The following is a 22,985-nucleotide window of genomic DNA, read 5'->3' as shown; positions in this document are numbered from 1 at the left end:
TTTTCCAGTCTACCTACTTCACCACCTAGGGCTTGAAGGACTAAAACCAGAGCAGAAGCTGGAGAGATGCCTCACAGGTTAAGAGCACTTGCTCTCTCCCATGGTACCTAATAACCATCTATGACAGGAGAGCCCATGCCCTCTTCTGGACTCCGGGAGAAATGCAAGCATGGGGGACAAATGCAAGAATAGGAATGACCTAGGTTGTAAAATGTTCTTTCCAAAAGTGACTTCGAGGGACCGTATCTTTGTTCTGTGGTTATCACTGATGCAGCATTGCTAGAAAAAAAGAAGCTGATAACTCTGGATACCCTGATTTCTTTTATACTTCGAATTATGAATTAACATGACTGGCATTGAATTCTAATACTTCTGGCAATATTTGTTAAATCATAAATAGTAGGTCATCACAAAGTCATTGTATGCACATCCAGGACAACAATCCCCTGTGTAGTCCTGGCTGGCAGTCACTATTTTGCCTGTGCTGCCTGGAACTGGCAGATGTCCATCAGTGCCTATGAATTCTGGGTTACAGGAGTGTGCCACCACACCTGACTAAAGAAGCTGGGCTGGACTCTCAAGAGTTGGAAATAAATGGCTTTTTAATTCATGAAAAAACACTTGTCTCAAAACGGGCTTTAAAGGGGTAGTCAATAAAAAGCAACCTAGGAAAAAGATTAACAAGAATAACATTAAACAGCAAAGCAAAAACAACCAAAACAAAAACATGAACCAAAACCAAAACAATAAAGAATATGAACAGCATTTTCTTCCTGCAGATTGACAGGCACAGTCCTGCAACCTAGGGCTGGCCTTGCAGAGTACCAGGGGAGTCTACAGTGTGACAGTTTTATCAAGATGCCTACAGCCTTTCCTCTATTGGGCTCTGTCTGTCATGTTCTCCACCAAGACTGAGGGAGAATTCAGTAGTTCCAGGGATGTGACTCAGCAGGTGTCTCTGCTGAAGCAGCTGTGTCTTAAAGTGGCTCTAATCCTAGGATGTGGCCGGCTTCAGGACAGGCTGAATGCTTTTGAACCTGGGAGAAAAGAGAAGGGAGGACTCAGGCCAGGTTGGGAACTTCCATGTAGGCTGCTAAGCTGCTCCCTCCCCTCCACCTCACCTGTGTTGTACAGTCAACATTGATCTTGTGACTGATGTCAGTGTTGGTACCCCCAAAGAATAAGGATTGAGGAGTAGCTGGGTCTAGAACATTTCTCAACCCTAAGCACATGTCATAAATTAAACTAAGCTCTGTATGCTGTCCTTTCTACTAGCATGAATAGGACCTTATCCTGGAGATTAGAATCATCACTCTTTAAATAGCAATAGCATATTAATATGGTCAACAGGATATGAGCACAACAGATGTTATATGTGGTGAGTTACTATTGACCACATATTTTATAGATAAACATAAGACAGCCCCTACAACCTGGGCTCCTGTACAAGGTCATGACTAGCTCTGTCCCCATGTACAGGAGAGACATTGAACATGAGTGACATGCAAGATAGACCCTGCCAGGCTAGAGCAGCTTTTCCTGACATGTGTGCATGAGAGCACTGTCCCTGCCTGGGCTCTGGGACAAAAACTTGTGATGTCCTCAGGACTAGAGCTGGGAATCTGCATCCTGTCTCCCTTGAGAGTCAGTGACAGAACACTCCTGAGAAGTTCTGGTCTTCCTCCAACTGAGGCATCTGCCTGGGTTCATCCTGAAATGTTCCGGACCTGTTCTATCCAGAGAGTACTTTGCATAGAAAATGGGCAAATATTTCAGAAAGCTGTGCTCAAAGGTGGGAATCTCTTTTCTACAGGGGATTTTTCTAAATAAAATTACAATTTCAAACAGGCTCTAACGTCTTCAACTTTGAATTCTATCTCTTTGGAGGCTTCTTCTTCAGAAGGTTGATATTTGTGAATTTAAAGAAGTCATGCTAAGAACATAGAGAGTTCAGAATGGATGGAGGGAGACCCAATTCTACACACATACTGAGTATCAAACTTATTGTCTCATGGACTTGTGTTCCTGCTGTCTGTACTAGCACATTTCTCTGAGGTCGTCTTTCCATGGTTCTGGCTGGGAGACATGCAAGTGAGAACTCCAGAGAAGACACAGATCCTAGGTACTCTCTTCTCCCCGTATCCTGGGCTCCTACCTCATCTGGGACATCTCCAAGTGATGCTGCAGCTTCTCCACCAACTCCTTTTCCTGCATGACCGTCTCCTTCTGCTTCATCAGGAAGTCAAGTATTTTCTGCAGTCTCTGCAGCTCCTGTTCATTAGAAGATTGTGTTCTTAGTGCAGGGTCACACACTTTCATACAAACGGAAGCGCATAAAAGGACCTCGGTGGCTTCCTTTTCAGTATGGATAGCAAAAACATAAGCGTCTAGGAAATATAAAACCCCAAACCAGAGTAGAGACTAACAAGAAACCAAGTGGTATTCCCTAGGAAATGCACACATGCATGATGTACTACAACACACACATGGACACACTACACAAACACACACACACACACACACACACACACACGGAGAGTGAGAGAAAACACAAGAAGAGAAAGGGAACTAGCAGAGAAAGAGTCAGGGCAGGTGAGCAGTTGAGTTTAGACTACCAGATATTTCATAACTCAGCCACCATTCCTTGGGGACTAGTACTACTGTCTGAATTGTGATTCGTTTGACCAAAATATGTTGAGCTGCTTTGAGAAATTTTTATTTGAGGGCACAAATCTCCTTCTTCTACCACAACCTTGTCAAATCCCCCAGCTGTTCATTCTGTCTACCCCAGACTGTGTTCTGCTGAATGGGAGAAATCTCCAGAACCACTGACAGGAAACAGGGCTGAAGAGCTGTTACTCAAGCTTGGCAAACTGAAGAGAGCTCACAGGGATGCAGGGAGAAAGGAGAAGACCACATGCCATCCGAAGCCATGACTATGAGAAGCTCTCATTTGGTCCTGACACAGAGATCACCTCCTTGCAAACTGCTGCCATCTGTGATCTCATGTGAGCCCTGCCAAGCTAATGGGCCCCAGGACCCAGAACTCACTCACCCAGAGCTCTATGCATTGATTCCTACCTATCATAATGCCATGTATGCCTGAGACACGCTATTGACCCATCTCCTACACAGGACTGCAGCTACAGGCAGAGCAGCAGGGATGACTTGATATTAATTCACTTTCTCAGTAGAGGCTGACGTCACAGAAGCACATGTGCATGGACACTGAAATGAGCACGAGGATGCATGCAGTGGGTGACTGCATGGGAGCATGCATGAGTAGGATGATGACTGAAAGCGCAGGTGGGGGATGGGGAGACAGTGTCAAACAAACAAAGGTTTCCAGGCCTCAGCCTAACTGCCCCTACCTGCTGTTCTGGGGTTTTGAGGTCTCTGGTCTCTTCCTCTCCATCCTTGCAGAGCTCTCTCAAGTCCTCCAGGTGGTGCTTCAGCAGGACCCAATCCTCCAGCAGGTGTCTGTTCTCCTGCCTCTGCATGTCCACCTTCTTGGTCATCTGAGTCTGTTCCATCACGAGTCGGCTGTGCAGACCTCTGGAGACACACTCTGCAGATAAGGCCCTGCCAGGCTTCTCCTGCCACCCCTGCCTCTAAGAACCAATACCCCCAAAATACCAGGTTCCAGGAAGATCCAGTCATGAGTCAGGCTCACCCATGACAGCTGACCTCAGAAGATCAAGGAAAACAGCTACTACCAGGAAGAATCAAACTACTACAGAAAGCCCCACACTAAAGAGACTCATATGATGTGTTCAATAGAACGGGGAGTCCCTGCTATCCATGGTAAGGGGGAAACATCGGCAAGTAGTGGGCAAATCCCTCCAAGAAAGGACAGGAGACGATTGGTGAGTATCTCCCATCTAACGACCTAAGGCCACCAGATCTGTACAGCCAGAGCTTAGCTCCAGATGCACTGGGACGCCTTTCGTCGCCCCCACAGTGCAAATCCACCTTTCTATCTCTGCTCCCTGAGACTCCAGGACAATGGTGACATGGGCAGCAGTCTCTTTCACACTTGGCAAAACTGACTCCCAGAGATACAATCCAAGAACTGCTTCCTAAGGAACAGAAAGGCTAGGACCAGAGCTGTGACTCTCCAGTCCTGGGGTAAAGGGCTGCGATGGCACATAGTCTCATGGGGTCTGTGCCAAGATTGTCACCTACCGATAAAGACTGTCTCCTTGTCACCTACCGATAAAAGACTGTCTCCTTGGTCAGCTCATGGCACTTCTCTGATGCTCCTGTCTTCTCATTCTGCAGTCTCTTCAGTTCTGACATGACCTGTTCATGCTCCAACTTCAGTTTCTCATAGAAAGGATTTGGCTTGTGGTAGGGCCTAGAGACAGGACAACAGAATGCCATGGACACTGCCCTCAAGGATCATGCACTCCAGCTGTACCTGGTCTCCCACAGCCCGGTGCATGGCACACTCTGGCTCATGTGTACTGGGACTTCCTGGTGCTTTAAACGTGTGATCCGGGTCCCAGGGCAGCAGAGGCTGGGTGTTCACGTGGAGGCCACCCTGGCTGCATGAGCTCACGCAGTCAGCCTGCAGAGTCGGTCAAGGTCTCATGACACCGGGAGTGTATGCCACATGTCTTGGCACACCAGATATCACAATGACATTTCTGCCATGTCACAACAGTGAGTCTAGGTCCTGGGTGACTATTACTGAAGAGTTAGACAGAGCACGAAATTCTACGGTTGAGACCCATCATGAGGACAACTATAAAATCTCCCCCAAGGGATTCCCAGTTGCCACCAATGTGAGCACATAGGACAAGATCAGTGTCGTTTGAAATGGGACTCCCTGACCTCTGCACTGGGATCACTTGGAAACTGAGACAGGAAAACCCAGGCCACACCAGAGATCTGGGTCTCCCTGAATTTGTAGAGATAGACAAACCTAAATGCCCAAGCACACACACAATACACACATACACAAACACACACACAAACACACACACACAATTTCACACACATTACAGAGAGAAGGAGAGGTATCAAGATATAGGTGGAGCATGTGCCCATAATTAGGTGCTAAGGACACATTTGGAGCAGTATTGTCCAAGCATGTAAGGCAGAAGGGTCATGGCATCTTGATGTGCCAGTGAACTGTAGTAGGGACCGCCCCTTATGGGCATGGATTTAGGTGCAGATAAGACCCATCACAAGGTAGAGAAGGGACTGGCTGGTGATGTCTTGGGTTGCAGGGACTATAGGTATTCACATTACAAGAGAAACATGGATGTAATCCAGGATATACAGTCCTGCACTCAAATGGACCTACTGGACCTTCCCCTCCATCAACTTCCAAGAGCTTCCAGCACACAGTCACCTACTAGACAAGTTCAAAGACTCAACACAAACTCACAGAAGACAGTATCTCACACAAACTACCAGCTCTCAGGATCTTCCAATTGCATGCTGGGAACTCACACATTACTGCGTTACACTCTAGTTTGTGTCTCATCCAAAGGCTCTAGTTCTCATTTGTAGAGAGCAGAATAATTAGAGGCCCCATATCAGTCCCTCTAAAGCTTCGGGTCTGCCTCTCCTATGAGAAGTCATTCTGGAGGTGATGTCTCCTAGAACACAAAACCTTAAAAGTAGAGTTCGCATGTGAGGGCAGCATCGCCCACAGTCCCTTGGAGTCAAACAATGGCTACCTGTTGTCCACGGTTCCTTCCGTGATGAAGAGCAGGCGATCTCGCAGCTCATCCCTTTGTCTTCTCATCAGCTGCAGCTCCGTGCTCAGCCTCTCCAGTTCCTTCTTCACCTGTTTCTGGGTGAGGGGCGTTGGCTGGGATGAGGCCTCCACAGCAGCCTCTGTGGGTAGATGAACACAGCTGAGCTCACCCAGTGACAAAGCATAGAGAATGGACACACCAACTGAGACCAAACAGAAAGATTTTGTCTGGAGCCCAGTGATGACACAAATAATTTGAGCCGGGTTGAGACGCCCCATCTGTGGATCTCAGCTCTCCCATTACTCTGTAGACCTGTGACTATGTAAGGAGACAGGGGTTTCCTCTGCTTCCCTACACATGCTTCAGGGGAACACAGAGATCAGCTCTTTAGCATTATTCACCATGGCACAGGATCCAGGGTGGTCCAGAGCCCTTAGCCCAGCCTGTGGATTCAGAAGCCAGGAGATGAATGGCACAGTGTACAAGCATCCATGTTCTGTGAGGAGGCCAAATCTCCTTCCTGCTTACTGCAGGCCCATGACTGGGGATTGAAAAGTCCTGCAAAGGGACATTATGGTCACAAGATTAACCGAGTCGCACCAGTCACAGCCCTGTACATGGAGGCTGGCACCTAGGAACCAATCTCTGCCCTGGTCCCATCTCTGACAGTTGTGTGTCTACACTAGAGAACTGTAGCCATCCTCCTCAGCTAAGGGGGCCATTGTCAGAGAGAGGTGGACAAAGGAGGTCTGCTGTACAGTCTGAGGCACAAGGTCTTTGTCAGAAGCCCCTTCCTCTCCCTGTGAGTGTTGTCAGGCAGCCACTGCCCCTAAAGCAAATCACTGAGGGTGAAGTGCAGTGAAGCCTACCCTCAGCTGGGGGCACATTCGTCTCTCTCTGCCTCCTGCTGGTCTCCTTCTGATTCCACATTACACCCCAAAACCCCTTAAATGTAAAAGTTAGGAGCTCCCAGCTCAACAGCCCTGGACTGGACAGCTCCTGACTTAGGGGACGGAGCAACTAATGTTTGGAATCCTTGATGTTCTGGGATTGTGACAAGCAGGGAAGTCCATTTGCTTCTCAGAGGCTCTGGCTCCTCTGCCTCATCACTGGAAGGTCCAGCTCAAACCCTCCTGCTCCCCCAGGAAGCTCTAGTCTCCTGCCCAGGACTCACTGCTCTTCTGCCAGAACCATTTCTTTCTTCCTGTTTTACTTCTAGTCTGAAGGGCAGCTTCCTGCTGCCTCGCTCTGGTCTCAGGAAGTTCTCCACTGCCTCTCACAAGAAGAGACCTAAATCTTGACAACATGTCTAATGGTGTGCTCTAGAGACACTGAAGGGATCTCCTAAGGGCAGTTGGTGTCGCTACGACACTGGTGACGTCACAGGGAATGCCAAGAGTTCTCTGGGAGAATGTAGAATGTCCAGGGAAGGCGCTGCTGATGTCATGGGGCACCGCCCTTGCCACCTGCTCACTAGTTCTCCCTGAGCTGACCAGAAGCCCAGGTTCCTTCCCAGGAGCCTCTTGGAACGTAGGGAAGATAATCAGCACCTTCTCCCTCCATAGCCAGAGCTCCTCTATTTGATTGGTTTCCCATAGCAATTCCCAAATTGAGCTATACTTTCCAAACATTGGCCAGGAATGTTTCCTTCCTTTTCAAAATCCCCTTCTGAAAATAAATATTTTTTGAGAAAAGATTTCAGCTTTGTTTACATATAAATGAGAAATTAAAATATATACTCTTTTGTGTATTCCAACACGTATTCTTGCAATATGAATAAAATTGAATAGAATATCCCTTTTCAAACCATTTGGTGTGAGGGGGTCACTTACATCTTATGCCTTCAAAATATTTAGGTCCCAGATGGAGGGTGAGGACTACGGCATGCTGTGGACGCTTTTCCCAGGTGTGAGTGGAAATCTCTCATATTTGAGAACAGTGTTGAGACACATCAGGGAGGCTGGGCTCTGATGAGAGCTCTGCTCTAGAGTTGTGCTGTCCTGGTCAATCCGAGTTCTCCTCTAGGTGGCAGACTGACCATCGTCTCCTCAGGGACAACATTGACTGCTGCCTTAGTTTTCAAACATTTATTTGATGACTACATAACCCTTAATATCAATTGGTCCCTTCAAACCACCTGGTGGATCTGGCTTTGGAGTCACATTCAGTCTCAACATGGGAGTATTTGGCTGCAGATCATATATTTACCCTTTTCCAACCTCAGGACTTTTTCATTCGTTTGTTTCATTTTGTGATCCAGGCATGATGGCACCTAAAGAAGGCTAAAGTCCCAGCACTCAGGGGACAGAAGTAGGTGGATCTCTACAAGTTCAAGGCCAACCTGGTCCAAATACTGAGTTCTAGGCCAGCCAAAGCTACATAGTGAAGAAATTATGCAAAAACAACCTAACAAATAACAGTAACTCTGTGAGTTTGAGTGTATGTGTGTGTGTTTGTGTGTGTGTGTGCGCGTGCGCGCGCGCCTATCCTTGTACTAAGTGGATGGTTAAAATGCTGGGTGGCTGAGTGGCTGGATTTGTTGGTGGCTGTGTAGGTTGGTGGCTGGGTGGATTGGTGGCTGGGTGGGTTGGTGGCTGTGTGGCTGGGTGGCTGAGTTGGTTGGTGGTTGGGTAGGTTGTTGTCTGGGTGGCTGACTAGGTTGTTGGCTGTTTGGGTTGTTGGCTGTGTGGGTTGTTGGCTGTGTGGGTTGGTGGCTGTGTGGGTTGGTGAATGGGTGACTGTGTTCTGGTCCTGGATGTCATGTTCTCCTTGTTCTCTTGTTGCTCCTCCTCATTTCCCCTTCTATTTATTCTCCGTGCCTAGCAGCCCAGCCTATCCTTGGTCTTGACTTTCTATTGGCCATTCAGCTCTTTGTTAGACTATCAGTCAGGTGGCTTAGACAGGCAGAGAATCACAGCTTTGCAGAGTTAACAGCTGCAATATAAACACACAAACAAAAAAGGTCACAGGCCTTAAAGCTCTTGTGCAATGAAAGCTTTGCCATGTAGGAGGAGGTGGAGAAGACACCAGGAGATGGGGAGAACCTTCCACATGGATAGGTAGGATGATTACATGAAAATGACCATGTTCCAGAAACAACCTACAGATTGAAAATAAAAAATCCGTCTCAATTCTTCACAAAACTAGAAAAAATAATTTTAAATCCTTATGGAAGCCCAAAAGATCCCAGATAGCCAAAAAATCCTAAACAATAAATATACCAATGGCGGCTTCATCAATACATTTCTTTCCCAGTTCAAATGACCCAGACTAAAGCTATGTTTTCCTACTTCAAATTAGTCAAACATCCCTTACAGGTGTGCCCTCCATTTGGGGGTTTTAACTGCAGTTGTTGAGACATGAGGGAAATGCAGATGAGATGTGATTTTTTTCTTGTTTGTTTTTGTTTTGTTTTTTTGAAACAGGCTTTCTTTGTATTGCTTTGGAGGTTGTCCTGGAACTCGTTCTGTAGATCAGGTTGGCCTCGAAGTCACAGAGATCCACCTGCCTCTGCCTCCGGACTGCTGGGATTGACACCAACACCAGGCTTAGAAATGAATTTATACTTCCTGTTATCACCGTCAGAAGGGCAGAGCTAAGGAAAACAAGAGAACAAAGCTGAAGACCATGTTGGGAAACTCATGCTGTCCTATAGGTTGGGCAAATTTTCAACTGCCACTGAAATCAGTCACAGGGTTTCCATAAATAAATACAACTAAAATGTGCCTACCATATGGCCCAGCTGTAAGGGGCGTCACCCCCAGGAATTGGCATAGGACACTTCCAGACACCAAATTTTCAGCACAAAGGAGATTTATTGCCTCAGAGGGGCAAGCAGGGCCAGGGGAGGCTGCGAAGGCAGCGGCAGCAGCCAGAGAGCAGACAAGCGTTATTTTCCCAAGTGGGATTTTTTTATATATGAGTCCTCTGTCTGCATGTATGCCTTTGAGCCAGAAGAGGGCATCAGATCATACTAGAGATGTTTGTGAGCCACCATGTGGTGGCTGGGAATTGAACTTGCAACCTAGGGAAGAGTAACCAGTGCTCTTAAGCACTGAGCCATCTCTCCAGCCTCAGAAGTGGAATTTTAAGGAGAAAGGGGGAGAAGGGGCGTCTGTGCTATGGTGAGTTGGTAAATCCTGATTGGACATTTTAACCAAATTTTGATTATTGAACTATAGCATTTTGTCTCCATAATGAGCCAGTAGCCAAATAATGAGACAGACTCTGGAGGCCAGCTGTAGGGATGTAATCTCACAGTTTTTAGCAAAGGGGACGGGGATGAAAGGCAAAACCTGTCAACCCCACCAAGTTTGCTGTGCTTGGGCCTGTGTTTGCCATGCTCCAGCCAGCTAGAACCCCTCACCAGCTATGTCACCCCTGGGCATAAACACACAGGATTCTAATTCCTATCATAGAGTGTACTCATCCATGCTCATAGCTACGCTACTCACAATAGCTGGTGTATGGAACAGCATAGCTATTTGTCAACTGAAGAACAGATAGTGGAGATGAGGTACATCCACACACACAGTGGGATTCTGTAAGGAGCATTCTTCCCCCAGCCTGGTCCCACAGCCGCGTCAGTCCAAAATGAACACACAGGACGCTATATTAATCATGAAGCTGTTCGCTGTTTGCTTTGGTCTCTGAGTGGCCAGACCTGACTTAATTATTAACCCATAATTGCTAATGTATATTTTTATAAGGACTTATCTTTTCAAGGATGCCCTCCTGAGGATTCCATTCAGAAAATAAAATTTTATTCAGAAAAATGAAAGTTGCTTGTAAATGAATGCTGCTGGAAAGCCTACAAAGTGAAGTAGCCAGATTAAGGACAACCATCACAAATTCTGACTCATATTGGGTCTTACTATTCACTCTTTGACTATGAATTTAATTTGAAGCACCTTTAGAATCCAGGAAACTAGAAAAGGAATCATTTGTCAGAAAGGGAAAGAACGATCTTAATGGAAGAGGGGTAGTGTGGTAGTTTGAATATAATTGGCCCCCATAAGCTCACAGGAAATGGTACTATTGGGAGGTGTGGCTTTGTTAGAGTGGGGTGGCCTTGTTATAGGAAGTGTGTCATTGTGGGGTCAGCTTTGAGGTTTCCAATGCTCAGGATACCACCAGTGTCTCAGCTGACTCTCTGTTGTCTACAAGCCAGGATGTCTGCCTGCATGCTGCCATGCTCCTCACCATGATGAGAATGGACTCAATGTCTGAAACTGTAAAGAGAAGCCTTTTTCTTTGAGAGAAGCCTTCCCACCAGCCTGGTTCTAGAGCCGCATCAGTCCCAAATAAACACACAGGAGGCTATATTAATTATGAAGCTGTTGGCCTTGCTTGTTTCTTACTGGCTAGCTCTGACTTAAGTAATTACCCCATAATTGTTAATCTAAGTATGTCTCTTACTGGAGAAGTTTCCGGGCTTCCTACCCCATGGCGTTACATCTTGACTCCCTGTGTTTCTTCTTCCCAGAGTCCTCCTGGACTCCTAGTCCCACCTATCTAGATTCCTATTGGTTCCACAGTGCTTTATTGACATAAGACTTCCCCAACATCTCCTCTTTTCTGTTTAAACAAAAGGAAAGGTCTTAACTTTAACACAGTCAAATTGTATATAACAGAACAGTTATCAAATAAGAACATAGTTACAATATTTTAGCAAGATTTAAAGAAAATATCCATCCCTTCCAAAGTTCTATATGTAGCTTATCTTTTATCATAACTAAGGAAAACTATAACTATAACTATCTGTCTTCAACTCTATCAAAGACCACAGAAGGATAATATATAAACACTAGAATTGACAGAGACATCTTGCTACCTGGACAGTCACCCAAAGTTCCTCTGTAACGTTGGGGCATCCATCTTCAGCCCATAGGCCACAATGTATCCAGAAGATTTCTTAGCAAAGCAGGAAATTTCAAAACTGTCCATCTGCATTGGCAGTCTGTCAGTCATTTCTCTGTGTCCTGCAGAAAGTCTCATAGACTCTTCAATGAAGCAGGAACCCTGTAAGACTGAGTTCAGCAGTCACATTTCTGTGGGTCCTGCATGTCCAGATTTTACAACAACAGTCAAGCAGTACAGGCAAGAGCAGTTTCTTGCCCAAATGGCTAATCTTGCCATGTTGAAAGCAAACTCCATAACAAGTTTCTTCGATGCCCATCTTCCTCTCAGACATAATTGGTGCTGCCAGGAGCAGACATTTCTCATTGTCAAGAAAAACCCTAAACCATTTTAAATGCCATTTTCTGAAGGTCTTTGAAAGGTTTGAAGACTATCTGTCTCAAATGCATCTCTATCTATCTAGAAAACCTAACTTACCTAACTATAAGTTCTGACTATTATAAGTAACATCTATAGTCTGTATTCAATTATGCATTATGTTTTAAAAGAACAGTATAAGCACAATACTTAATCAAGAGGAGAAATATACACATCACAAAATTGACCTTGAATTTGTATCAATAAATGAAAAACAATACCCATACCATAATTCGCCTTTTTACCATTAAAAGGAGATTGGTTGTGATCATTAACCAATTATAAACAACCCCATTGAAATGAAAACAAAGATTTATAAACAAGATGGGAATTAGGACGTCACTCATTCCAAACTGCTTCGTGCTGGAAGGGGGCGCTGTTTATACCATGGGGATCATTACAAAACTCAGAAACCTGTATAAGTCCTTGGTTTCAGGGTCTGTAAGGCTGCATCATCTTAGCTGTTTCAGTTGTTGGAACACCTGGTCCATTGCTTCCGGGAGTCTTGGTTCATCAAACCACAGAAGCCTGGAAGGAATCCTCAGCTTTTCATTTTCTGTGGAAACATAAACTAAAACTCCTTTTCTGAGTAACATATTCTTATACTTAAATTTTGAAGTCAAGGCATTTTCAAAAGATAGAAGTTAGATTAATTCAGCAGCATGTATAATCAAGTGTACTTTAGCAGCTGTTCCTTAGCAATCAAAAAACTGAAAAACACAATAGCGTACAGTATCCAGACTCTCTGTGTATTTTCCATCTTTACGTGGCTTATTTATTTATTATTATTATTATTATTTTATTTCTTTACTTTTATTTATTTTTCTCTGAGACAGGGTTTCTCTTTGGACTGCAATAATAACCACCGTGGTGGCTACTCTTGGTTGCCAACTTGACATCTGCGCTAAAACCCCCAAATGGAGGGCCACCTGTAAGGGATTTCTGCCTAATTTGAAGTAGGAAGACATAGCTTTAGTCTGGGTCATATGAACTGGGGAAGAAAAGATGCGTTTAGTGCAGAACTAATTGGAACCGCACCATGTACTAGAAGACTACATAAGGACATGGGAGAAGAAAGCTTTTACTCTTTGCCTGCTTGCCCTCACCTTCCTAGCAAGTCCATTGCTTCATTGGCTTTAGAGCCCACTTCTTCAGGATTCCTGAGTATTTGAAGACCAACTGAGACATCCAGTTCCGGGACTGAGCAAACACTGGGTTCTTGGACTTTCTGTTCACAGCCAGCCATTTTTGGATCAACTGAATGGAAGCCTGTAAATCACTCTAATAAATCCACTTTCTATATAGAGAGACTCGTTCTATAAGTTCGGTTGCTCCAGAGACTCATACCACCCCCGTGGCACAATAAGCCCATGGTGCAATAGTTGAGTGAACATTACGAGGATACCCAATTGCTCCCTGGTTTAACTTGAGGCCACTTCACCTGCCTCCTACTTTAAATCTGGCCAAGAACCCATGGTTGGGGAGCTCACAGGCCTCAGGGGTGAGGCTATTACTATCATTCTGCTAAATGGATACAGTATCAAAGTGCCCTCTAAGCCGGGCGTTGGTGGCGCACGCCTTTAATCCCAGCACTCGGGAGGCAGAGGCAGGCGGATCTCTGTGAGTTCGAGACCAGCCTGGACTACCAAGCGAGTTCCAGGACAGCCTCCAAAACCACAGAGAAACCCTGTCTCAAAAAAAAAAAAAAACAAAAAACAAAAAACAAAAAAACAAAGTGCCCTCTAAATTTGTACATCTATTCCCACAGATTAGTGCAGTGCTCAGTCCTCGCCAGAGAGGCAGGGGGCTGTGGTTAACACTCAGAGTCACAATGACAAAAGTGCAGAAATTAAGGGTCGGTGGAGTGCCCAGTCACAGACGGAACTCCCAAAGACTGAGAGATCATCAACGAGAGGGGTGGAAAGGTTGTAAGAGCCGGAGGTCAGTAGACTGCAGTGAAATAGCGTCCTCTGGACATGACAGGGTTACTGCTCTCATGGGTCACAGCTGCGGGGTTCTGGCACAAGACCTACACAAAATCCAGGTGGTCAGCGTCCTCCCAAGGAGGTGGGAAGGGCTCTCATGCTCCCACCTCTAACTGCAGAGCTATTGACAGACGGCTTCTGGGGAAAGGAGAGTCAGTTTTCTTTAAGGGTGTGGTGCTGGTAGGTAAACCAGACTCCAGTGGAATGTCCCACAGTCCCGAGTATATGGGAAGTATAACTTAAACTCTGATGGATTGATTTTTTTAAGTAGTTTTTTAGACAAGATATCTCTATGTAGCCTGACTGGCCTGGAATTCACGGAGATTCATCTTTCCTGCCCTATGAGTGCTGGGATTATAAAATATTTCTCCATCACATCCAGATTTTTAAAAAAGGAGAGGACTTGAAGTTGGGAGAGGAATGGGGGAGTGAGGGTAAATCAGGGAGGAGTTGGGGAGAGTCGGGCAGGATGACTATGGTAAAATACACTTAGAACTTCTCTAAGAACTAATTAAAATGTTGTGTTTTTAAAAGGAGAAGAGATTCTGATGAGGACGTAGAGTAAAGAAGCCTTATATACGGCTGAGGGAAATGTAAATTGATGTAGTCACTATGGACACCAAAGGAGGTTCTCCATGTAAACAGACCATGTGACATGTTTTACCTCCTAGTATTTACTCAAAGGACCCTGTCTCCCTATCCTAGAGTTTCACAGCCATGGGACCAACCTACGTGTGCATCAGCAGAGGAATGGTACAGAAAATGTGGCGTGCACACAATGGAATTAAGGAAGAATGGAATCATGTCCTCTGAATTCAGTCGTAAAGAAGAATGGGATCATGCTCTCTACAGAAAGATGGATGCGAACGTGGTCACCATATGAAGTGAGTTAATTCAATCTCTCAAAGAAAAATAGTAGCATTTCTTCTGTCTGTGGATTGTAGATTTTATGTGAAATGTAAGAATGATAGGTATGTATGTATATGTGTATGTATGACTGCTGTTAGCCTTCAGACCCAGCATGGATGACTTGGGTAGCACACAGTGACTCCTCTTGCATTTAGCAGTCACTGCTTTTCCCTCCTCCTCCTCCTCCCACAGCCTCACTGCTCGGTGCCCTGTGGGGAAGCGAGTCCCACTCTATTCTATGCTTCAGCCCAAATTTCTACCCCATGGTAACTGGGATTCCCACTCAGGCTTTTCACTGTCTAGGTATAGGGATTCTGTAGACCAATTCTGAAGGCATGGTTGCCCAATCCTTAGACTGAGCCGTCATTTCTCTCGAAACCAGTGAGCTGCCGAGTCTTCAGGCATCTTTTTAAAGTGTGTCTCGGCAGGGATCTGGTGGAAATGCTGAGAAAAGGAGGATTGGTGCAGACCCCACGATTCCTGGCGGGCTGGGCTGCAGTCTCAGTGATGGGTCCCATGCTAGCCGTGTTCCTGAGTCCTGTTACTTTTCCTGTAGCCTGCATTCCCCCTGTCATGTGACTTCATCCCTTTGCCTCCACCCACTTCTGATCTGTCTGTAAATTTCCTGGTACTGAAGTGATGTGAGTGTTTTCAGAGGCTTTCTCTTTGTCTTTGAAAGGCATTCACTCCACACTTGGAGCTGAACACCCTTAGGGCTGAGCCCTCCAGAACAGTCTCTCCCTACAGGACTGACTGAATGCTTAGATGATCTGAGATTGTGCACAGCCAGGATGTTGGATCTGTGCAGCCAAATGACCCTCGGCCTCTTTCCCTCTCTAACTGCTGTTTATTGCTGGCCCTGCATTTGACCTAACACCTCAGTGACCATGAGACAAGATCCTTCTTGCAATGGACAGACTCAAGAGTTCCACCAATGCAAAGGCTGAGAGCACCAACCCATAGCATCACAGAACCACAGCAAAGATGTCCCCTGTTTGCTGTAACCCACCTAACACATGTTTCCACCATAGATTTTAAAAATTACTTGTTCTGTTTCTATAAAGATGGCATAAAGAGCTAGCAAGATGGCATAGGGCATAAGAAAACACCCCAAAGTTGTCCTCAGATCTCCATCTTTACATTGTGGGGTGTGTATGCATGCATGTGCATGCCTGAGTGTGTGCCTGTGTGTGTGTGTGTGTGTGTGTGTAAACTTAAGATATCACAGTACTGTCACCACATTGAAACAGACACAGTGTGTTGGATATCCTAAGCATGTGTCCCTAGTAAATGGCTTCTCTTATCTGGCTCCTCGATGAACAATCTCTTGTTTCCTCTGAAGCAGGAGCTTCACTAAAACATCAGTATCTTCTCACTGTCTCTCCCCAGACAATGGCTGCCCTCTACCTGGTCCCAGCTTAAACCCCGGAGCCTCTGAGAGGAGGTGCATAGGGTGTCACCTGACATCTTCATTCCTGTTCGACTCTTCTTGTCATTTGACAGATCAATGTATTAGTCAGGGTCCTCTAGAATATCAGAACTAACAGAATGAATATGAGTGTGGGTGTGTTTATCAGAACTTATAGAATAAAAATATATTCTAACAGAACTTAAAGAATGATTATATATACATACATATATCCAACAATGGCTGACTGTGACCCGGGAGTCCAAGAATCCAGTATTTCTCTGTGTGCTAGATGGATGTCTCAGCTGGTCTTCAGTTGATGCTGGAATCCTGAAGAAATAGGTTCTAATGCCAGTGAATGGAATTGCCGGCATCGTGGGGACAAACAGGCAAAGAGTAAAAGCTTCCGTCTTCTAATTTATATAAAATTCCAGCAGAAGATGTGGCCCAGATTAGACCCTTTCCACCTCAATACCCAGATGAAAGGAGGGTGTCCTCCTGCCTAAGCAGCCCATGCTAGAAGTGGATTCCCCCTATTCAAACCAAGCAAAACATCTCGCAGGTGTCCCCTCCACTTCTAGATTGTAGTCTGTTCTAGGACTACGCAGAGCATATTTACCTACTGTAATAATTATCAGTATTTAATCTATCTAAAACATTTTTGTTATCTACTTAAATATTAACACAGGCTAACACCATCGCTTCTCCTTTGAATGCAGTACAAATTAAATATTTACTAAGTGTTTATAAGCTCTCATAATTCCCATAAATCAGACTAGTTAATACCTTTAATGCCTTCCTTATTCAATTGTTTTCTTTGCGTGCAGGAAGGATACAAGGGAAAGGATGTGAAGACAATGTACAGGCAGCTGGGGAAAGTGAGAGTTGACCAGTTTCTTGGCGGGGATGTGACTTGGGAAGGAGCCTTGCTAACGGGTGGGGCGTGGCCCTGCGCTGTAGAACTGGTGCTAACAGGTGGGGCGTGGCCCTGTGCTGTCGAACTGGTGCGAAGTTAACTGGAGAGGAGAGGAAGACTGGTCAGTTATCTCCATGGGGGTGTTTGCTGTCCACCCTACTGATGGGCAGGGACTTCTCTCTGGATAAAGGTCTTCCTAAGAGTATCCTTTTCTAATGTCTCTAGACAGTTCTTCTCTTCTCTAACATTTGGAAGAATAATTTCTCCAGTGAGCTCACTGTGTGTTTCTACACGTGTATGGTGTATATGATGGAGACTTCCTTTGCAGTCCAGACTAGCACTGAGCGTGTAACCCTGCTGCCCAGCTTCCTTCAGAACTTACAGGCCTGCACCCCATACCTGGTACTTTCCTTACTCTGTAAATGGGACAATTAAAGGCAGACTGATGGTTTTTGTACTTTGCTGTGTTTCTTGGGTCAGGCATGGTGACAGACACCCTCAATCCCAAAGCCGTAATGGCAAAGGCAGGTGAATCTTACTGATTTTCAAGCCAGTAACATACATAGAAAATTCAAGACCAACCAGGACTACATAGTAAGACATTGCCTCAAAAACAAACAAACAAAAACAAATAAAATACATTCCTCACAGAGCTAAGAATTATTGAAGACAGGACATAGAGTTTTCCTAGTACCTACTAGCATGCTTTATTCTGATAGTTGGATTTCCTTTTGCAGGTTCTCAGTCTTCAAAGTCTTAGACTTTTTAAACATAACCAAAAGGAAACTCGAGGACTGTTAGTATCCGAAAGGAAAACAACGGAGCAGGCAAACTGAATTCGAACACCTGCCGGGACTAGGGAGGTGGATAAGGACTGGGTCCGTGCTGTGGAGTTAGAGATAAGTGTCTGTGAACAGCTGTGTGCACTGATAGGGACTTTCAGGGAGTCAGGGCAAGCAGGCTGAGGATTTGGGCCCACGTGATGGTGAGTCTTGATGAGGTTTAGAATACCATTGGACACACATTTCTGGGCACAGCGCTGATTGAGTTTCTAGATTAGGTTACTGAGATAAGAATACACACCCCAAACACGGGTAGCACTCTTCTATGGACTGGGGTCCTGGACCACACAAGAAGGAGAAAGACCTAAGCATCTGCATCTAAATGTTTCCTCTTCTTCTTCCCAGTGAGGCCCAAATGCTTCCCGCTCCTGCACCAAATGGGCTTACACCCTTAAACTGAGGCCAAAATAAACCCTCCCCCCTTAAGCTGCTTTGGTCCTGCATTTTATCTCAGCGAGAAAAGTAAGAATACGGTCAGTGTCTGGAAAGGGCAACAGAACCAGAGAAAGAAAAAGTTGAGCGTTATCAGTGAAAGTGGGCAGGCCTAGCAACAAGGGCCATTCAGCAACTGCATTGATGGTCCCTCCCCAGCTCTGGCCCCTCCGTGCTCAGGAATGCTCTCCTGCTTTGAAAGAAGTCATCTCTACCAATACCCATGGGTGTAAATGCTTGGTAAATCTACCTCCCAGGCTTGTCTTTCTTCTGTTTGAACTGTAATCATCAGGAAGAAGGCTGCTCTGTCCAGTCTGTGTAGGAGTAGGAACTCTCGCAGTGATTGGTATCAACCAACAAACACTGATGTCCCAGACATAGTGATCAAACTTCCCCAGTTAATTATCTTTGTCCTTTAGGCTCTGGACACGGGATTATGTAGAGAATGTTTTTGGCTTTGTGGTCTGTATCTACTGTTCCATAGCAGTGTCCAAACAAGCACCCAGCCTTTTAGAAACACATTACTGTGTTTGGTTATGAAGGAGAATGGACCTGTTATTGGCTGCCAAATGGATGGAACTGGTCATCCTATATTAAGTCAAATGAAAGAAACACAGAAAGAGAAGAGCTACACTTTTCCCTCTCATATACGGAAACTAAAAAACATTGTCGAGACAATAGAAAAATGAATACTGGAAATGGGATGGGGAGGGGGATGGAAAGGGGGTTACTGCATCTGATTATGTACGTTGTGTTCATGTACGGAAATGAGCCACTGAACTCCATTAATATGTACAATCAATTCTTGTCGATTTGTTTATAAGGCCTTTTTCCCTTTTATCTCAGCATGAGAACCTGAGTATGGATCTCCAGGACACACAAAAACAGAAGTGTGTCCTGTTATCCCAAAACTGAAAGTTATGCTGCGCACACAAGGGTCGGCCCAGGAAGATCCTGAGGACCGGCTGGCCAGCCAGTGTAGCCAGTCAGTGAGCTCCGGCTCAGTGAGAGCCTTTCATTATGTAGGACTACTTATATTTTCCACTTCTTGAGTCAGTTTGAATAATCTGTGTCATCTTACTTAAGTGTTGTTAAGGGGAGAACAACAGAGACGGCCACTCAGACACATTGTATAGTCAATTGAAAGTCTATATTCCAGCAGGCTGGGACAACACCTAAGTGTTGTGGGGGGAATCTAGATGTGGCCCCGAGTATCCAGATAATGGGGGTTTTTAAGGGCAGAGACCTTGCTGATGCATCTCACTGTGCAGATGCAGAGGGGCTTCACAGGGTGAGCGGTTTGAAGCAAGCAGTTTTAACAGAAGCTAAGGGGAGCAGTTAGCCAGCAGGAGGGAGTTTCTGCACAAACAAGCAGCCAAGAATGGTTAGCTGGGCAAGGTTCTGCACAAACAAGTAGTTTAAGAAAAGCCAAGATGAGTTAGCTAGGACATCCTGATTTTCGGTTCCTAGAAGAGAACTGGGTAATTTTCCACGGGATTCTCCATTGAGGAAATCAAATTCTAGTTAAACCTGAAATGGCCTGGGCACGAACAGAAGATTGAGGAGCCCCTGCCTGCCTGCCCTGCCACACTGTGAGCAATGCTGATTTCATCTGGATAAGTTTATAAATGCATGCATACCAAATCTCATATTAACACATCTAGACTTTAGTATAAACGAATGTATTGTGGGACAGTGGTGGCACATGTCTTAATCCCCCCACGCGGCAGGCAGATGTAGGCAATATCTGTGAGTTTGAGGCCAGCCTGGTCTACAGAGCGAGTACCAAGACATCCAAGTCTACACAGAGAAAACTCTGCTTTGGGCAAGGGGAAAAAAAAACACATTGGCAGCTTAAGTGCCAGCTTCTTTCTAAAGCCGGAAATAGTCTAGCTCAGCACTGATAAAACGAGTGTATGTTTCATACAGAAATCCTGCAGAAGTCTCTCTACATGGTTTAGTCCATCGGTGCCTTTCTGTTTTGTATTTAAATCCATTCAGAGTGCAGTCTCTGTGGAAGCAAAGAAGCTCTGCATCTCCTGGATCTTGTTTAATGGGAGCACCAGACCAGAAGACAACGCTTATGACACAAACTTCAGGGAAATCTTTCCCTGTTTCCCTAGTGATTTGCAGAACAACTCCAGTTGTGAATAATGCAACTCAAAACTAAGAGTAGCCAAACTATTACAAGAATGAACCCGTTTCAAGCAGGGTGGTGGTGGCGCTGGCCTTTAACCCCAGCACTCTAGAGGCAGAGGCAGATGGCTTTCTATGAGTTTGAAGTCAGCCTGGTCTACAGAACTAGTTCCAGGACAGCTCGGCTACCCAGAGAAAGCCTGTCACAAACAAAAACAACACAAAAGAATGCCCGTTTTTCAGCTGGGCGTTGGTGGCACATGCCTTTAATCCCAGCACTCGGGAGGCAGAGGCAGGCGGATCTCTGTGAGTTCGAGGCCAGCCTGGTCTACAGAGCGAGTTCCAGGACAACCTCCAAAGCCACAGAGAAACCCTGTCTCGAAAAAACAAAAAACAAAAAACAAACAAAAAAAAAAAGAATGCCCGTTTTTCTTTTCTTCTTCATAGGGTCGTAACCATAGCCAGACAATTTGTTAGGACATGGCCCAAAGACCTTTGGATAGGAATGGAGTTTCGTCATGCATTCCACAGACAGAACTTTGACGCAGACAAGCAGAACCAAACAGAAAGACACCTTTAAACCACAGACATAGGGCCCATGAACCAGGAAGTGGGGACAAATCAAACAAATGAAACCCTGAACAGAACACTAAGTGCTGTTAAGTCAGAGAACAGATTATCTTTAAAATGAGAACAAAGCCCATTCAGTTCTTAGGTGCAGATTATAGGGAGTGCTGAAAGCTGGGAAAGGGATCTCTATGGTGAAACCACGGCCTGCTTGCTGGAGTTTCCCATCTAGAACTCTGCGCCTCTCGCTACCTGATAATACAGTGACTGAACGGAGTCCCCCATGCTGTCCCAGTATAGTCACTAACATGTGATTGGAATATTGGAGCTCATGCTATATGTTAGAACAAATGCCAACATACAGAAACAGGAATAGAACCCTTTAAATAAGGTTTTTAGATTTATTTATTTATTTTTATGTCTGTGAATGAGGAGATCAGAAGAGGGTATCAGATCCCTGGAACTGGAGTTTTGAATGGTTGTGAGCCACCATGTGGGTGCTAGGAACTGAACCCAGCCTGAAATACAGAGTAAGCTCTGCAACAGCCAAGGCTACATAGTGAGGCCCTGTCTCAAAAATAAATAAATAAATGGGAAAAGGTGGGAGAGAAGAAAGAGGACAGAGGGAGGGAGGGAGGGAGGGAGGGAGGGAGGGAGGGAGGGAGGGAGGGAGGGAGGGAGGGAGGCTAACTGGCTAGCTAAACAAACCCTATGGAGCAAGCCAGTAGCCAGCAATCTCCACTGCCAGTCCCTGCCTCTGAGTTCTTGCCCTGATTCCTCTCAATGATGGACTGTGACCTGAAATTGTAGGACAAGCAAACCCTTTCCTTCCAAGTTGCTTTTCGTTTTATAGCATTTATCCCAGCAAAAGAAAACAAACTGCAAATACTATGCCACTGTATATAAATGACTTGAAAACCCATGGATTTTTGGTTTCCACAGGGAGCATGGAGCCAGTTTCCCCAAGGACACCAAGGGACAGCTCTGTTCTTGTATTGAGGTCAACCACCTATGGAAAGCCACCGCTCTCAATTATTCTCTTCTCAAAACCCCACTGCAGTGTGTGTGTGTGTGTGTGTGTGTGTGTGTGTGTGTGTGTGTGTGTGTGTGTGTGTGTGTGTGTTGTGATGTGCATGCATGTTGAGATGCTGTGTGACACTCCTCCTGGGCTGACATGAACACACAACACAGGGAGTCAAGGACAAACCAAATTATCAACCTCACAAAGGCAACCACGGTGAATCCTAGAGTTTAGTGAGGTAGCAATGTGAGCATGGGCGAGGGGTTACACACAGGAGCAGGGATGACGCAAAGGCAGCTGTATTAGCAGACAGCCTACACAAGCAGCGATGCAACTCCAGCTGCAAGCCTGCTGCCTAGCTTACAGGCAGATCAACAGGTGATGTGCAACAGTCCCAACCAACAGTTGTCTCCTACTTGTGCAAGCTTGAGGAGGGGCCCTGGTGAGTCTTGTCACGCACGTGTCATGCACGGTTTCACCTTCCTGGACAGGCTGAAGTTCATTTACTTCCTGAGCCTCATGAATCTCCCATCTCCTTCCTTAGGGCAATGTGTCAATCTGGGGGAAACAGCTACACAAGAGGAAGGCAGAGCAACCTCAGCCGTTCCTCAGCCTCCGTCCACATTCATTTTTGACACAGGGCCTGTCGCTAGTCATCCTGGACTCACCAGGACTTGACTAGGCGTGCTGGAACCCACCTGTGGGAGCATCTCTAGTGCTGGATGCCCAAGCCTGTCTCTGTTTCAGCATCACTGGGGCTGGACGTCCAAGCCTGTCTCACT

At 45.7% G+C, this 22,985-nt stretch overlaps 1 protein-coding gene across 2 annotated transcripts; it reads right to left on the bottom strand.

The window, feature by feature from the left end:
- Positions 1-601: 601 nt before the first annotated feature.
- On the bottom strand, positions 602-8,286 carry LOC121140942 (disks large homolog 5-like). 2 transcript variants are annotated; one of them, XM_040747743.1, is made up of 7 exons: positions 7,544-8,286; positions 6,113-6,269; positions 5,691-5,850; positions 4,214-4,357; positions 3,372-3,555; positions 2,156-2,271; positions 602-1,037 (listed from the first exon to the last, which is right to left on the bottom strand). In XM_040747743.1, exons 2-7 carry the CDS (start codon positions 6,198-6,200, stop codon positions 995-997), a joined length of 735 nt encoding a protein of 244 aa, XP_040603677.1. In that variant the 5' UTR covers positions 6,201-6,269; positions 7,544-8,286; the 3' UTR covers positions 602-994. The 2 variants fall into 2 exon arrangements, with proteins under 2 accessions (XP_040603677.1, XP_040603676.1); XM_040747742.1 differs by lacking the exon at positions 6,113-6,269 and having other exon boundaries at positions 6,886-8,286.
- Positions 8,287-22,985: the final 14,699 nt, after the last annotated feature.

This window comes from Mesocricetus auratus, unplaced genomic scaffold (genome assembly GCF_017639785.1).
Source record: "Mesocricetus auratus isolate SY011 unplaced genomic scaffold, BCM_Maur_2.0 Super-Scaffold_100006, whole genome shotgun sequence".
Taxonomy (NCBI): domain Eukaryota; kingdom Metazoa; phylum Chordata; class Mammalia; order Rodentia; family Cricetidae; genus Mesocricetus; species Mesocricetus auratus.
Note: the sequence above shows the minus strand (reverse complement) of the source record. Positions and strands in the feature narration are given on the sequence as shown.

Coding starts and splice junctions, on each gene's coding strand:
- LOC121140942 (XM_040747742.1), bottom strand. CDS start 7,018: ATGTTGTCAAGATTTAGGTCTCTTCTTGTGAGAGGCAGTGGAGAACTT. Junction 4,358..5,690: donor GAAGGAACCGTGGACAACAG/GTAGCCATTGTT, acceptor TCCTGTCTCTAG/GCCCTACCACAAGCCAAATC. Junction 3,556..4,213: donor AAGGAGACAGTCTTTTATCG/GTAGGTGACAAG, acceptor GTGTGTCTCCAG/AGGTCTGCACAGCCGACTCG.